The 16,404-nt window shown below is 39.8% G+C and overlaps 1 protein-coding gene across 1 annotated transcript; it reads right to left on the reverse strand.

The window, feature by feature from the left end:
- Window positions 1–1,293: 1,293 nt before the first annotated feature.
- On the reverse strand, window positions 1,294–11,755 carry BCL10 (BCL10 immune signaling adaptor). The gene is made up of 3 exons (XM_002919396.4): window positions 11,277–11,755; window positions 4,880–5,168; window positions 1,294–3,127 (listed from the first exon to the last, which is right to left on the reverse strand). Exons 1-3 carry the CDS (start codon window positions 11,331–11,333, stop codon window positions 2,769–2,771), a joined length of 705 nt encoding a protein of 234 aa, XP_002919442.1. The 5' UTR covers window positions 11,334–11,755; the 3' UTR covers window positions 1,294–2,768.
- Between the last annotated feature and the right edge of the window lie 4,649 nt (window positions 11,756–16,404).

Here is a 16,404-nt window from a genome sequence, read left to right on the forward strand (position 1 = left end):
TATTTTTGAGTAATGTCTGCACCCAACGTGGGGCTTGAACTCGTGACCCTGAGATCAAGAGTCATATGCTCTATGGACTAAGCCAGCCAGGCACCTCAAATTGCAGCATTATTAATCCAGGTGCTCAGGTGGAAAGTCAGCCAAGTGTTATCATTTCAAATTTAAAATATAGTTCAAGTCCAAACACTTATTACCAATTCTACCTCTACTACCTTTCTCCTAGCTTGCTTATTTTAACATTTAATAATCTTTAAATTGGTTTAGATTCATGCATTACATTTAGTGGCTATGTCTCATCATCTCCTTCAACCTGAAATGGTTTCTGTCTTTAACTTTCGTGATCTTGATATTTAGACTATAGACCAGTTATTTTGTAGAAGACGCCTCAGTTTGTCTTAGTGATAAATTAAGTTTACAAATCTTTGTTAAGAATATCATGAAAGTCGTGTTGTGTTCTTCTCATTGCATTCTATCAGGAGGCATGTGGTTTCACTTGCTTTGGTACTAATTTTAACTTTTTCTTTTTTTTAAGATTTTATTTTTAGGTAATCTCTATATCCAATGTGGGGCTCAAAGTCACAACCCCAAGATCAAGAGTCACATGTTCTACCAGCTGGGCCAGCCAGGCTCCCCTGATTTTTTGTTTAAGTAGTATCTGGCAGGGTTTTCTACTATCAAGTTACTTTTTTCCTCCTTTGTAATTAGTGTGTGTTTTGTAGGGAGATATTTGAGACTACGTCAATATCCCATTCTTCATCACATTATTCATCCATTTACATTAGCTCAGCGGCGAGTCTGCTGGAAGATTCTCTCCCTCTGCCTCTCTCTCTGCTAGCACATGCACTCTCTAAATAAATAAAATCTTAAAAAAAAAAAGCACCAAAAACCTGAAGAACTGCACAGCACAGAGTGAATCCTAATGTAAACTACTAACTTTAGTTGATGTTTCAAGGCTAGTTCATCAATTCTAACAAATGTACCACACTAATGCAAGATGTGAAAATGGAAAACAGAGGAAGAGGGGATAAATGGGAACTCTGTACTTTCTGCTCAATTTTTCTATAAATCTAAAACCATGCTAAAAAATAGTCTATTAATTAAGATAAAATTTTAAAAGTGAGAATTGTTTTTGTAAGAAGTGACAACATGGTATCTGTAAAAAGTGACTTTTTCATTCCTGCATTCACCAACTGTCAGTCTGACATCCTAATTTATGTATTTTCGGCAATAGGTGGTGTCACTGTTTAAAGGGAAAAAAAAATGACTTCATAAGATTCAGAACACCCAAAAGGCTAAGTTTGTTAAAACCTTAATTTTATTGTCTGTATAGTTAACAGTCTGAAAGAAAACTCAGTGTTATAAACTATAAATGTAGGTGATACAACATATCTAAATTCTTTTTGATTCTGAGTAAATTCTATTTAAAGTAACCACGTATCAAATTTTATTTTAATTGATGAAAAGCCTGCTTCTGCTTTTTAACGAAGACTTCTTTAAATGTAATGCCACTATTTTCTTATGCCTCGCTGAATGTGAAACATGCTTCCCATAATCTTTAGAAAATGACACAGTACAAAAATCATCCAGGCTTGAAAAAAATTTATCTAAAGAATATGTCAATCTTCTTCATGATTGATAAATGCATCAGTCTATCCAGAAATGCAACTTGATCTCACCACTTGAAGTAATGTTTCCATAAAAATTGGTACATATAAAAAAAGGTATTTTAGGTATTTACTTCCTATTGAAATACTTGAAACTTCCAAAAAAAATAGCACAATTGAAAAAACTTTTGTTAATAGCATATTTCCATCTCTGCTTTTTAAAAGTAATGGAAATATATGAGACATATATCAGGAAATAGGCAGAATTATAATTTAAATAAAAACAATGATAGCATAAAATTTATAAAGGTGTAAAATTAGTCAAACTTTGTTAAAATAAAAAGACAAATCAGGCTAATGGCCCACTTGTTCCAAAGAGCATTAAAGACAGAACTGGCACATATATACACACACACACACACAACATTTCGTCCTAGTTATTTCAACTGGTACAGTGGTCCTCATTAAAAGAGAATGAAAAGTATACAGAAAAATATTTTTAAAATCTCACCAAATTACACGCAATCTCAGGCTTTTGCCGAGATTTTTCTGTAGGAGTGAAAATGATAAGCAAAGATTGTGAAAATCCTAAGAAAACAGTACTAATTAGTAAGGATAATAAGAAATGTATTTTGGCAAATTGAGATCTTAGGTGGCTCAAACTCCCTTAGATGTTCCTCCGCATCAGAAGGGGACTCTGTGGGAGATTCTTTTCAGTACACCAGCAGTTTTCCTGTCAGTGATTGGCTTTATCACCATATAGATGTAGCTTAATCTGAAAATTACTGCTGAATAGTTGGAAAGGACTATTAGACTGTGAAAATTCTAGCACAAATGCACTGAGACATTATTCCCAGCCTCAGACTCTGTTCTCAAATAGAGAAATGTCCCCTATTAAAGTTAGTCTTAAAACATAAAAAATGTGAAAACACTCGATACCTCAAAAATGCAAAGAATAAACACTGAAAAGTACATGATCAACACGATTTTCTTTAGCTATCTAAAAGTACGCTTTTGTCCTAAAAAAGTCTATTTACAAAGTATGCTTCCATAGCATTTTACAAGACATATACCAAATGTTGTCATTATAGCAATTTTATAAAAAGATTGATCTCCTTTCAAATATTTTTTGTCATTATTAAAAAATTAAAAGGCTATAAACTGTCATTGATGGGAAACGGCACGTGATCTCAAGGGAAGAAACATCTCACTAGAGTTTCCACAAGTTCCTCCTTCCTCTAACTGCAGCTCCGGTGGCAAAGGAGGAGCCCCAGGGTCCCCAGGTCTGGGAAGCGTAGTGGAAGAGAAGGTGGGATTTTCAGTTCTGCCGACTTCTAGAACAGGCAAATTCAGAGAAGACTCAGTAGAAAAAAAGGGCGCCGTGCTGGATTCTCCTTCGGGATGGTATATGACAGTGGATGCTCTCAGTTTTTCAGAGAAATTACTCTCATTTGAATTTGATCGAGAGAAGTTGTTGGTGGCTCCTCCATCTGGGAAAGGCTCACAGCTGCTACATTTCAGTCCTACAATAAAATTATTCAGATGTAAATGAAAAAGTAACCTAAATTGAGCCCATACCCATCTTGTAAGTTTTTAAAGATTATAAGCGAGTTACCACACAACCAAGATTTAAACAGCAATTTATAAATTCTGTCATAATCCATTTCACGTTTCATTTGCTTTTCCCAACAACCATGAAGTATACCATTATTTTTATTTCCTAGATAAGGAAATAGTCTCAAGGAAGCTAAATGACATGCTACAATTCACATTTAATTTGTATCCTTATATACTTAACCATTGAATGACCTGGAAAAAATTAGGTAGCCCCCAAAGTTTTTCATAAAATAAGAAATAGCTGTCACAACTAATATTCTTTAGCATTCTGGCACAAAATGTATTACACAATTAAAAAAAACCCTTTAAACAGAGAATATGTAAAATTCTGAGTTAATTAATACCAATTACGGATTCTTGAATCACAGGGTGTTAGAAGTGGAAGGGATTTCAGAGGTCCCGTGGGACAGCTCCTCACTAGTAGAGATGAAAAACTAGAGGCCCAAAACAGTTAAGTCATGCCCAACATTCCAGAACTACTTCATGGGAAAGTGAGAACTATAACCCAGTCTCCTCTTCACATTAAATAATGTCCTGGTTCTCAACCTAACAGTTTATTTAAATGACAGTGGTTGTTGCTCTGATCAAAGAATTTTACCATATCCAATGGGTATAGCCAACAATTAGCCAGCCTCAGGGTAAAAGAAAACACACAAATTCTATCTTTCTGTTAGTCTTAGCAAATATTTCACCTAACTGTCTAGAGGCACAGAACCTTCTGAGTTGACAAATTTTATGTAAAATCTGCGAAGTCTATAAAGTACATTTATATGTCATTTTTTCCCCCACTAGCTTTTCAACTTCACAATACATTCAGCATTTCTGTTCCATGCTATAGGAACTATTTTCTTAAATATGGCTCAGGAGGGGAGACTTACAATGTGTCCCAATATGGACTTACAGAGTTTCTTAAGGGCAGAGCCCTAACTTATTTTTTTCTGTATCCCCAGTGCCTAAACAGCTGGAGTAGAGCTACAGCACATGCAAGTTTATCTTAAGTGCTCTAGAGAAAGGCCCAGGGAGAGAGAGAGATGGGGTTTGTGGGGAGAGGAGGATTTAAACAGTGCAGGCAATTCTCTGTAGTATTCCAATTAGTGATGTATGCTCTAGGGTGAGGGTGAAACACAGGAAGTGAATTTGCTATGCCATTGATCAACTTCCGTTCCCATGCCTCTCTCTTCATGCCAGACTGAATGTGACTCTAGTGTTTTAAGTTATGGATAACTTATGTAACATGATTCTTACAAGCATATGCCAACCACTTCATTCTGTGATCAACTGGGGGAAGAAGAACCATCTGAGTTGGACTTACTAAAAATACTTTGCCTATGTATTATTCATGTGTGATAGTGCATTTTCAGGGGTTACTTCTGAGTTGATCTTACATTCTGCAGACTTCAGAAACAAATTCATGTGTATCCTGGGATTTCATTAAAGTTTTGTATAAATGGTATTGTTAAATGAATATAAATATAGAACACTGATATTCCACTTTTCCAATGAAATGACATAAGGTGAAAAGAAAAAACGTAAGTCAAATGTAATTCTGAAGCTGAAACTTTTTGAATAAATAGTCACTTCTGAGTTTTTTGTTTTGTATTTTACTTTTAAAAGCATTGTCACATTTAAATGAATTCTTGGATACCAAAAATTCTTACCTTTCAGATGTTCTAGTTTTATATTTCTAAGTTTCAGTACTTCATCTGTAATCTTCTGAATCAGGAAGTTCTGTGTTTTTTCTCGCCGAATAGATTCAACCAATGTATCTAGTCCTTTGGGGTTTTCTTGTAAGTAGTCTAACAATTTTCCAGCCCTTTTTCTACTTGATGTTCGGCAAGAAATTTCTTCAGTGTCTTCTCTACTGAGTATTTTTTTTGCACGTAGATGATCAAAATGTCTCTCCGCTATGATTTTTTCACACAGGTATACACGCAGATTTTCTAAAGCCTAAAAGACATCAAACTGTGCTTCAGTGCTTTTTTTTTTTTTTTTTAACACTTGAAATCACATGGGTGACTGATTATTAGTTAGGAATCTTAACTGGTTAGAGAAAACGTACTGAAGTCAGGAGGCTCAGGCCTACTAAAATCCATGGTATTAAGAAGAAGGGCCAAGAAGACAGAAGTAGGTCCTAGACTAAACATTCCTTCCAGCTTCTGCTGTGCTTTAATCTCATCTTCACACCTATAAACCAAGACCAGGCTGTTGTGAGGAGGAAGCTGGTCAAATTTAGAGGGCATGGGTCCATGGAAATAGGGAGATATGCTCAGGGCCTCCACCTTCAGGGATAAAGATGAGAGCGGGGGCTTCCATACATTTTAGTCACCCATTTAACAAGGAATCCAGGATTAGTCAGGACCAAAGAGGATAACTTAGTGAGGCCGCATAATTTATAACTTTCTTATGTTTACTAATTTTCCATTTTCCTAGAGTAAAACCATAAGAGTGTCTATCCTAGAGTAAGAGTGTCTTTCCTAGAGTAAAACCATAGGAGTCCATAATATGTCTATCTTTGGAATCAGTTGGAAAGTCTATACCCTAACTCAATGAGTCAACTGGTAGAAGGGAAGTGGGTGTGGGACGGGGGAGTATGCTAAAGAAATAGTGAATGCTGCAAGAAATTAAAGAAATGAAGAAAAGGAAATCACAGAAAACATGCTTAGATATGAGGTCTGAAAACAGGAGGCATAATTAGCAGAAAGCTGGTGTGGGTCCCAATAAATAGCATTAATAATTTGGTATCAGTGACTGTATCCTAGCTCTTCCATTTATTAGACATGCGATCGTGGGTAAGCAACTTAACTCCTCGGTGCCTCAGTTTCCTTATCTGAGTATTAAGAGGAATAAAATAATATATGTAATGTACTTAGAAAAGTGCCTGGTACATAGTAAGTCATCAACAAATATTAGTGATGAAGATGACTAATTTGACTTGCATTTATCATGATGAGCTAAAGGCAATGGAAGATCTTAGAAGTATCCGAGTACATGGTGGCAGGAAAGTAGGCTGGGTGAAGGGTTCCTATAGTTCTCAGTCCACTGAACTCCCACATTCATGTATTTATTCATACAACAAACATTTCATATATCTAAATACCTAATATGCCAAGTGCTGAGCATACAAAGATAAGCAAGTCTTGAATCCTGTACATAAAGGGCACATGGTCTAGTTGGAGATTACATATCAGACACAACCAATAATTATAAGACAATGTGATATGATCCAGAAAAAAAAAAAACACAGGTACTGAGGAAACACACAGTAAACAACTAACTGTACCTCCATGACCTGGGAAATTTGCAGAGGCTACATTTGTAGAATGAAGGTGCACAGAGGGGAATACTAACAAGTCTGGGGTAGTTGGGATGCAGGGTGCATGTGAGACAGTAGTTAAGAAATGAATCTGGAAAGGAAAACGGGTTGGATTATGGAAGAATTTTTATAACACGTTAAGGAACATACATTTCCCTGGAGCCAAAAGAGTTATCAAAGGTTTATAAATAAGAAGCAATAAAAAAAGTTTGCAGAGGACTGGGGGAGCAAAAATTGGGAGACCCATAAGAAGACTGTCACGATATTTTACATAAGCTATGTTGAGTGCATGGATTTAAGCTGTGGGGGTGGAGAGAGAGAATAGATTTAAAGCTCAACTCCTTGAAGAAACCTCATCTGTTGTCAACTCTACCATTTATATGCTGATGATTCCCAAACTTGTGTATGTGATCAAGACTTTTTCCACCTAGACATCCCAAAGGTACTTTAAATTTACCTTGTCCAAAACCAAATTTGTTATCTTTGCCTGTCCTTTCCCTCTGATATTGTTAACTCATTTGGGAGTACCACCATCCATCCGATCATGCGATAAACCTACAATTCATCCTCCACTTCCTCTCTTTTGCTCACCTGCCACATCTGATCACCCACCCACCAAGTCCTGCCAACTTACCCCTTATGTTTATCTAATCCGCCCCATCACTTCATTTCTATTATTAGCATTGCCTTAGCTCAGGTCTTCACCATACATTGAATGGACTATTAAAAAACAAGCCACCTAGCTGTACTTCCTATTTCTTTTCTCCTGCTCAAATTTCTCCTTCACACATCTATCAGATCTTCCAATTTTTCCTGAGGAAATGGAAATCTGGAGTGTTATGTGAGTTCTACTAATACTGAAATATTGTCAGTTAATTTTGTAAAAATTTAAAACTTGGTGTGTTCCACCAACTTAAAAGATAAAGTTCCTCAACTTTGGCAGAATAGTACAGAGGTCAAGAGTGTGGCTCTGGATCAGGCCAACTTCAGTTCAGATCTTAAATCTGCCATATACTCCTGTAAGAGCTGGGGCAAGTAACTTAACCTCTCTAAGCTTCAGGTTACTTATGGAATAGTGATAAACACCCTGCAGGACCGTTAGGAGGACTTAGTAGGACAGTGAATATGAAGACTCGACACAGTGTCTGATACACAGTAAGTGCCCAATAAATAATAGCTGTTTGATAATGGCAGACAGGGTACTTCATAATATGGATCCTGCCTACCTCTGGAGCGTAATCTATCACCACCTCTACCTGTCCTGGTACTTTATGTTCTACCTAAAAACTGCTGTTTGTCACTATACAGTTCTTTGTGTTGTTACTTTGTCTGGTTTTCTCTTCTCAGACCCTAAGTCCCTATTTATCACTTACGATGCAGCACAGTGGTCACTCCTTCAGGAAGCTTTGCTTGAACTCCCCAGATGGAGTGAGGCACCCCTCTCCTCTGTCCTTATAGCACCCTGTGTGATTATTTCACTTGTCTATATACCACGACTTCACTTCTTATCTCCCAATTCATTTCTACTCTGTGTCACTACTCTTTTCAGCCACCAAAAACCTCCTCACTGTCAAATCTCATACTTGTCAGTCTTCATCTTATCTCTCAGCAGCATGGACACAGCTGATCACTCACTCCCTCCTTGAAATACTGCTTTCTTGTCTTATATGAATACCACACTCTTTATTCCCACCTCCGTGGCTATAACCTTTCACTTTTTAAAACTCTCCTATGCTCTCCCTTTTCCCTTTAATTTTTTTTTTTTAATTTTTTTTTTTTTTTAAAGATTTTATTATTTATTGGACAGAGATAGAGACAGCCAGCGAGAGAGGGAACACAAGCAGGGGGNTGTGGCTATAACCTTTCACTTTTTAAAACTCTCCTATGCTCTCCCTTTTCCCTTTAGCTCTCAACTTCCAAGGTGAACTCATTCAATCCCACGCTTATATTTCTAGCTCAGATCTCCTTTCTGATCTTCAGACTTGTAGGTCTAATTGCTGATTTAACATTTTCACTTACCAGTCTGATACCACTCTCTCAACTCAATCCATCACCAAGTCCTATCATTTCTATTTCAAAAATGCATCTGGAATTCTCTTGTTCCATCCATTTCCACGGCTTTCACCCTGATCCAAATCACCATCAGCTCTTAACTATATAAATTCTAAGAATCTCCTCACTGGTTTCCCTCTTCTTACTTTGGCTTTCCTTAGTCCATACAACAGGCAGAGGGATTAAAAATATAACATAATTCTTCAACAGAACCCCTACTATACTTGGGGAAAAAAATCCTAACACTTTATTATCACCTGTAAGACCCTTCATGAACTGGCTCTAGCCCACCTTTGTAACTTCACCTCAGGGCACCCTCTGCCTGTTTTCAATTTCCCCAAGTCACCAAAGTCTTGCCTGTTTTAGGTCCTTTGCAAATTCTATTCTGCCTAGAATATTATTCCCTCAGTTCTGTCAAATTCTTCAGCAACCAGTTTAAATGTAACCTTCCCTGACCATTCTATGTCAAGTAGATTCTCCCTGCTACTGTCTCAGTACCTGTTTGTCTCCTTCATAGTACTTACCACAATTTGTAATCATATATTTGTTTTCAACTCTAATGACCTATATGTTTGAAGCAGGCAAAAACCAGGCATGTTTTGTTCAACTCTGTATATCCTGCACTTAGCAGAGTGTCAAGTAGATAGTGTTTCGGATAAACGGAAAATTCACTGCACTTATACTGTAATTTGAAATTATTAATTTATGTCTGTCTACCTCTTCCCAAGAAATCAAGTTCTTTTCAAACTGGGATTGTGTCTTGTCTTTAATTTTTGAACTGTTAGAATCATGCATTCCTCACAGCACTCTGTTAATCCATATTTATGAAACTGAACTAAATCCAACCCAAAAGATGAGGTAAACAACTAAAGTGGGTGGGTGGGGGAATGGGAGGAGCATAGTGAAAAAGTGGGACTTTCCAGGATGTTGGGTGGTGGTATACTATCCATCAAGACAGAGAATACGGCAGGGGACAGCAAGCAGCTTTGGGGAAGGGATAATAAAAAGTCCAATTTTTGACAGGATGAGAAGTGTGCAGAATATAAAAGTGGATTTCCAGTAGATATTTGGAAATAAGTACCTAGAGTTGACAAAGAAGGAACTCCAAATATGTGTATAATTTTAAAACCTTCTGAGGTCATCAACCATTTTGAAAATAAATGAGAAAAATTTCTAAGAAAAAAAATGTGCATATACTTTTTTTTATAGACCTCCTGCAAACCACTCATGATTCTCCAAGGTTATGAATTTCTGATAGAGCTGTAAATTGAAATCATGGAGATAGATAATATCAATGAACTGATAGGAAAAACATGAATGAAGACCTAGAAGACACTCTTCATAACTGTTTGTGTACAGGTTTTATACTTATGCTCACTTGTAACCTCTCACAGCCTTTTGTTATCAGCTGTAAAATGGGAATGACAATTATTTCCCTTAGAGGCTGCTGTAAAGATTAAATGGGAATATTGCCAATTGTGTGACAAAGAACCTGGAACATCACAGGCCTAGCTCTTAAAGTTCATGGTTCCGCTGGCACAAATCTTATATAAGACAGCAGTCATTTATTCTATGGTAGTTATCAATGTCCTAGTCTTATCTCAAATAGAATATAAAGCAGAGGCCTGACTGTCCTTTTTTTGTATCTTTCTAGGCCCAAGAACAGTACTTTCCATATATTAAGTGCTCCATAAAAATCTGCTGAATGAAGAAACTAAGGCAGAAATCCCAATTATATCCAGTTTCCTTCTGTTAATGAGTCACACCAACTGTAATTATGTAATTATGAGTACAGTGTAATAAACCTTCCAAGGGAGGGAAAGGGGAAGAATTTAAGGTAGATGAACATTTAAAAAGCTGCTGTCTTGTCCAGTTCACAAACATGATTCTGTGTAAGTACTAAGGTGTTAAACTGGAACTCATTTTCTGTTGAGTTTCTGTGTTTAAGTTACATGAAGTTATTTTACTGGTACCTATATAGGTTTCATATGGCAAAACAAGTAATTAAAAGCAAAAGAAACAACTTAACAAGTAAGTATTAAGATTTGGGCAGTTCTGCAGCGTCCAAGCAACAGACCATAATTTAGGTACTGAATATTTTCAGCATTTACCTGTAAATTAATTTTCGGCTACACCCCCCCCCAATTTAAATATGTGGGCGTTTGCTTACTAGGGGAATTCCAGGTTGTGCTTTCAGCTGTTGAGCTTCCCCCAACCCCCCTTATAAAAGAGTTTCACGCATTTGCTCCACTGCTTGGGATCCTTTAACTGGCCCAGTTTTTGCTCCAGGTTGAGCCAGCAGCCTAAGGATTCTGACTCAAGAATGAACCTGGGCAGACGATTCCCAACAACGCAGCCCCAAAGCGCAGAGGGGGTAAAAATCACCAGGGGATGAGTGATGAGTGGGCAAGAAGCTGACTGCGAAGAAACGCTCCACTGGACAAAGTTTCAGGAACCCAAGTCCTGCTTTTAGAGATTTTAAACGTGGATTAACAGGTTACGAGGGATCACTTCCACCAAGGTACCTCGGGTGCCGTCCTGCGGTGCCTGGACCTTCCGCTTCTTCCACCCCAAGGCTCCTCTTCCGACGCGGACTCCCACTTCGGGTTTCCGCTTTCCTCGCCCGCCGGGCCGCAGCCTGCCCCTGCCCACCCTCGACCCCCTGCCCTGGACAAGGCTGTGCTACTCACGTCCTTCTTCACTTCTGTCAGGTCCTCCTCGGTGAGGGACGGCGCGGTGGGCTCCATGGCGGAGGAGGGAGTAAGCGCTTCTTCCGGGTCCGGGAGCTCCTGCAGCACCGCCCGGCCAGGCTGGGGACTTCGGCCTCCGGGTGAAGGGGGAGAAGGGCAGGAGGAACGGGTCGAGAGGAAGAGGACTGCCCCTTCGAAAACAGAGGGGCTCAGGGACGAAACCGTAGAGCTTCCGGCTCCGCCCCTGGGGCCGAGGGCGCAGCAGACCTATGCGTCCCAAACTGGGTTCCGTGTCGCGCTCCTTCCTCTCCAGGAGGCTTAGGCGCAGGCCCCGCCCCTCGACGAGCCTGGGCGAGCCTTGGAACCCGCCCCATCTCAGACGGAACCAATCGGTGCCGACCAGTGGGCCAAGCCTGTTCCTGCCCCCCGGCCGGATCCTTTCAGGAGTGGCTCCGCCCACAGCCCCCGCACCTCATTTGCGAAGAGCAGCCGGTTGGCCTCCCGGTAAGGGCTCGTTTCCGTAGGTGGGGCCCGTTGCTCCTCCCGCCGCACGCCCCGCCTTCGCAGGCTGCTCACCGTGGAGGCGGATCTCTGCCTGTCAGTACCTCTGGGTTCCGCCCCTTTTCTCAGACCCTGCCCTGCAATTTCCGGGTGCTGTGTTAGCCCCCTGAAGTGCTAGGTTATTTGCTCACGTGCAGATACCGGCGCATGCACGTATACAACACACACGCAGCTTAACTCCAATATTAAAGAAATTTTTGAAAGAGAGAAACCACCTATAATCCCCTCGTTTTAATACCTAATTTAACGTCTGCATACTTTTTGGTCACTGTTTTTTATAAACCTGTTTCCTTATTTGTTCATCTGTGTGATGATATGTCTAGCTTACAGGGCTGCTGAGAGAATTAGATGATACTATGCATGTAAGGTTCTTAGAGGTACTTGGCACACAGTATGAACTCAATGTATTATTATCTTGTATTACTCAAACATTTATTGAGTCCTTACTAATATGTCCTAGTCATCTTATCCTGGAAGAGTTCTACTTTTATGGAGGAGACTGATAAACAGACAACTCTTCCCAGAATGTTATCTAACTACTAATGGAGGTGTATACAAAACAACATAAATAATGAATAACATTGGTGAGAAGTTCAAAACATGGCCTGGGGACAAGACATGTTTGGACAACATGATAAATAAACTGGATGGTATCTGAAATGGTGAGGGTAGATAGAAATGACAAGAGGAACAAAGTCAAACTTGGGAACTCCAACATTTTTTAAAAGTAAACTCTATACCCAACATGAGGCTCAAACTCACAACCCAGTATCAAGAGTTGAACACTCTACCTACTGAGCCAGCCAGTCAGACACCTCTTGGGAACTCTAACATTTAAGGGACGAGAAAGAAAAGAAGAAGAAGAAGAAAAAAAGAACAATGTTGCTAAAGCCACACCAATGTAGTTTTGATCAGGCTGCATCATAAACTTCTGACATTTACATTACATCATATGTCTTTTCCTATGTTGATACACAGTACAAGTCCAGTTTTTTCTGATTGCTTAATCTTCCCTCATCTTGGTATAACCCAATTTACTTAACCATTTGTGTTTTCATTTCACAAATATTTATTGAATGTCAACTATGTACCAGACAGTGTTCTAGGTGCAGGGGAAATAGCTATGAACAAAATAGATAAAAAATTCCTTCCTTCCTGGAATTTAAATTCTAGCATACATGTGTTTTGGGGCAGGGCACAGAGACATTTGGAAAATGATATGTAAAGTTATTATGTTAGAAGATGATAAACACTAAGAGAAAATACAAAACAGGAAAGTAGAATGAAAGGGTATATGGAATGTTAACATTAAAATTTTTTTATTCAAGTAGAATTAACATACAGTGTTATATTAGTTTCAGGTGTACAATAAAATGATTCAACAATTCTATACATTACTCAGCACTCAGTGCTGGAGTGGTAACATTTAAGACAGGGTGGTTAGTGAAGATCTCATGGAGAAGGGGAGATTTCAGTTACCACTTGAAGGAAGTGAGGGAATGAGTCATGTGGACATATGGAGAAAGATTAGGAATAGAGGGAACAGCCAATGAAAAGTATCCAGCGGGACTGGAAAGGAGCTGAGGTCCTTGTGTGCTATACTGTAAATGTGCACTCTAACTTTACTCTGAGTCATAAGGGTGTACTCTGAGTCAAATGGGAAGCCACTGGAGGGTTCCGAGCAGGGGAGTGACATGATCCGATTTATGATTTGAAAAAGGAACACTTTTACTGTTTCCTTGAGGGGAAAGAAGATGGAAAAGAGGAGACCAGTTAAGTTACTGTTCCCAAAATCCAGGTGCCAGGAGGTGGTGGCTCAGGTCAGGGTTAGTAGCAGCAAGGATGGTGGGAACCTTTGGAAGAGAAGTGAGGACACGGTTTCATTTCCTTTTAAAAGGGCTACTTTGGCTGTTGAGAGTAGACCGTAGGTGTTAAGTGTGGACACAGAGACAGCTGGAGGCTACCACAGTGATCTAGGGGAAGATGAGGGTGGCGTGACCAGAGCGGGAGCAGTGGTGAGCACTCCCTCATGGTTACCTTGTTATTCCCAATTTGTCATTGTTATAATTTTGTCCCCCAATTTTTCATCTACATATTCTTCATCCTTTTCCCTTTTGAATTGTCATTTCCTTTGCATAAATTCTCAGGAGTAGGAGTACAGAGCCCAAGGAAATGTCTTTTCATATATATATTTCCACAGCTTCTCTCCAACGTATTGGTCCATCTGCGTGTGGAAATGAACTGTTTTACCACAATTACACAAGGTCTGCTCATGAAGGAGAGGATTCAGCATTCATCAAAGTAAAGTGATTTGAACGATGCCAATTTGACACATTCATATTGATAAAGCCATTAGGAGGTGGTGGTTGTTCTATTGTTTCTTTCTTTCTTTCTTTCTTTCTTTCTTTCTTTCTTTCTTTCTTTCTTTCATTTTATTTTTTTTCTAGAGAGAGAGAGTGCATGTACATGTGTACCTGAGTTGGGGAGGAGAATAGGGGATGGAGGTGAGAAGGAGAGGGAGAGGGAGAGAGAGAATCTTAAGCAGCCTCCACACCAGCAGAGATCCCAACATGGGGCTCGATCTCATGACCCTGAGATCGTGACCTGAGCCAAAATCAAGAGTTGGATACTTAACCGACTGAACCACCCAGGTGCCCCTGTTGTTCTTTTCTTAAACAAACATTTAAAACACACCAAACTATAAAGAAAAATATTACAAACATCTATATTTACTACCAAGATTTGACAAATATTGGTATTTTGCCACATTGCCTTTTGTTACCACTATTGATTACCCAACATTAGTGGCAGACATCTCTGATTCTTGAGGCTTCTTTCATGACTCTTTGTACATTTGGCTTTCTCCTTGTTGTTGACCATTATCTCTTTCTGACACCTCCAACGTCCTAACGCCGGGATCACGCCCTGAGCCAAAGGCAGGCGCTTAACCGCTGTGCCACCCAGGCGCCCCACTACCTTGTAGTAATTTGACCTCTTCCCCACTCTCTCCAACCCCGCCTCAAGTTCTAGGGGCACTATCTGTCTCCTACTGTGAAATACAAGGCATCTGATAAATGTACCATGAAAGAAAGAGTTTAGGCACTACAAACACGAGACAGCATATCATGTTGGCTAAATATGAAGATGTTTGTCATCTGACAGACTTAGGCTGGTGTATTACTTTCCTAGGGCTGCTGTAACGAATAACACAAACCCGGTGACTTAAAACAACAGAAATGTATTCTCTCACAGTGCTAGAGGCTAAAAGTTCAAAATTGGCAGGGCCATGTCCCCTCTGAAGACTCTGGGGAGGACTGCTTCCTTGCCTCTTTGTAGCTTCTGGTGGTTGCCAGAAATCCTTGGCATCCCTTGGCTTTGGCAACATGACTCTAACATGTTTACCTGGCCTCTCTGTTTTCCTACTGTCTCGTTGTCTCCAAATTTCCCTCTCTTCTTATAACAACACCGATCATTGGATTTAAGCCCACTCTAATCTAGTATGGCATTCTCTTAACTTGAATGCATCTGTAAAGACATTATTTTCAAATAAGGTCACATTCCTGTGTTCCAGTGGACATGGATTTTGGGAAGACACTGTTTAACTCGGTACAGTTGGATTCTAGTTGATCTAGTACAGTTGTCAATTATCAGCTATATGACCTGGGAATAATTAATAAGTATTCGATAAAGATAGCTATTATAGGGATGAAGAGGGCAGGAACAGGAAAACATTTTTTTTTAAAGATTGTTTATTTATTTATTTGACAGAGATAGACAGCCAGGGAGAGAGGGAACACAAGCAGGGGGAGTGGGAGAGGAAGAAGCAGGCTCCCAGTGGAGGAGCCCGATGTGGGACTCGATCCCGGAACGCTGGGATCACGCCCTGAGCTGAAGGCAGACGCTAATGACTGCGCTACCCAGGCGCCCCAGGAAACCATTTCTGACAAGACAACATGAAAGAAGTGTATTTAGATTTTTTTAAAAAAGATTTTATTTATTTATTTGAGGTAGAGAGAGAAAGCATGAGCAGGGGGCAGAGGAAGAGGGAGAAGCAGGCTCCCTGCTGAGTAGGGGGCCCAACAGGGGGCTGGATCTCAGGACCCTGGGATCATAACTTGAGCTGAAGGCAGACACTTAACCAACGGAGCCACCCAGGTGCTCTGAAAGAAGTGTATGTAAACTGGACCAGAGGACTTTCATAGGTGGTACTTTAACTGCTATTTATTGATTCCTCCCAAAACTTCCTACCAGATACCAGGTGTCATGTTGAGCAATGAATTCTATTCCAAGTGATTGTGAATTAGGAATTTCCTGTCAGTAGTTGGAGGAAAAAAGTGGCCAGTTCTGAGCCAGACACTCCTGGGTTTTCATGGCCTGACAAGATGGGTGGAATTCAGACAGTTCAGCTCAGGAACTTAATGACTTTTCCAAGGTAGTCTGTCCCAGGAGTGGCTCCCCGTTTAGGAAGGAAAGACCAAGAGGATGCAGGGGGTAAGCATGGGCCTGAGCAAATACTCGGAGGACATTCATAAGTATACTCCAAGACTAGGATATTGTTGGGGTTGTT

This window comes from Ailuropoda melanoleuca, chromosome 2 (genome assembly GCF_002007445.2).
Source record: "Ailuropoda melanoleuca isolate Jingjing chromosome 2, ASM200744v2, whole genome shotgun sequence".
Classification (NCBI taxonomy): Eukaryota; Metazoa; Chordata; class Mammalia; order Carnivora; family Ursidae; genus Ailuropoda; species Ailuropoda melanoleuca.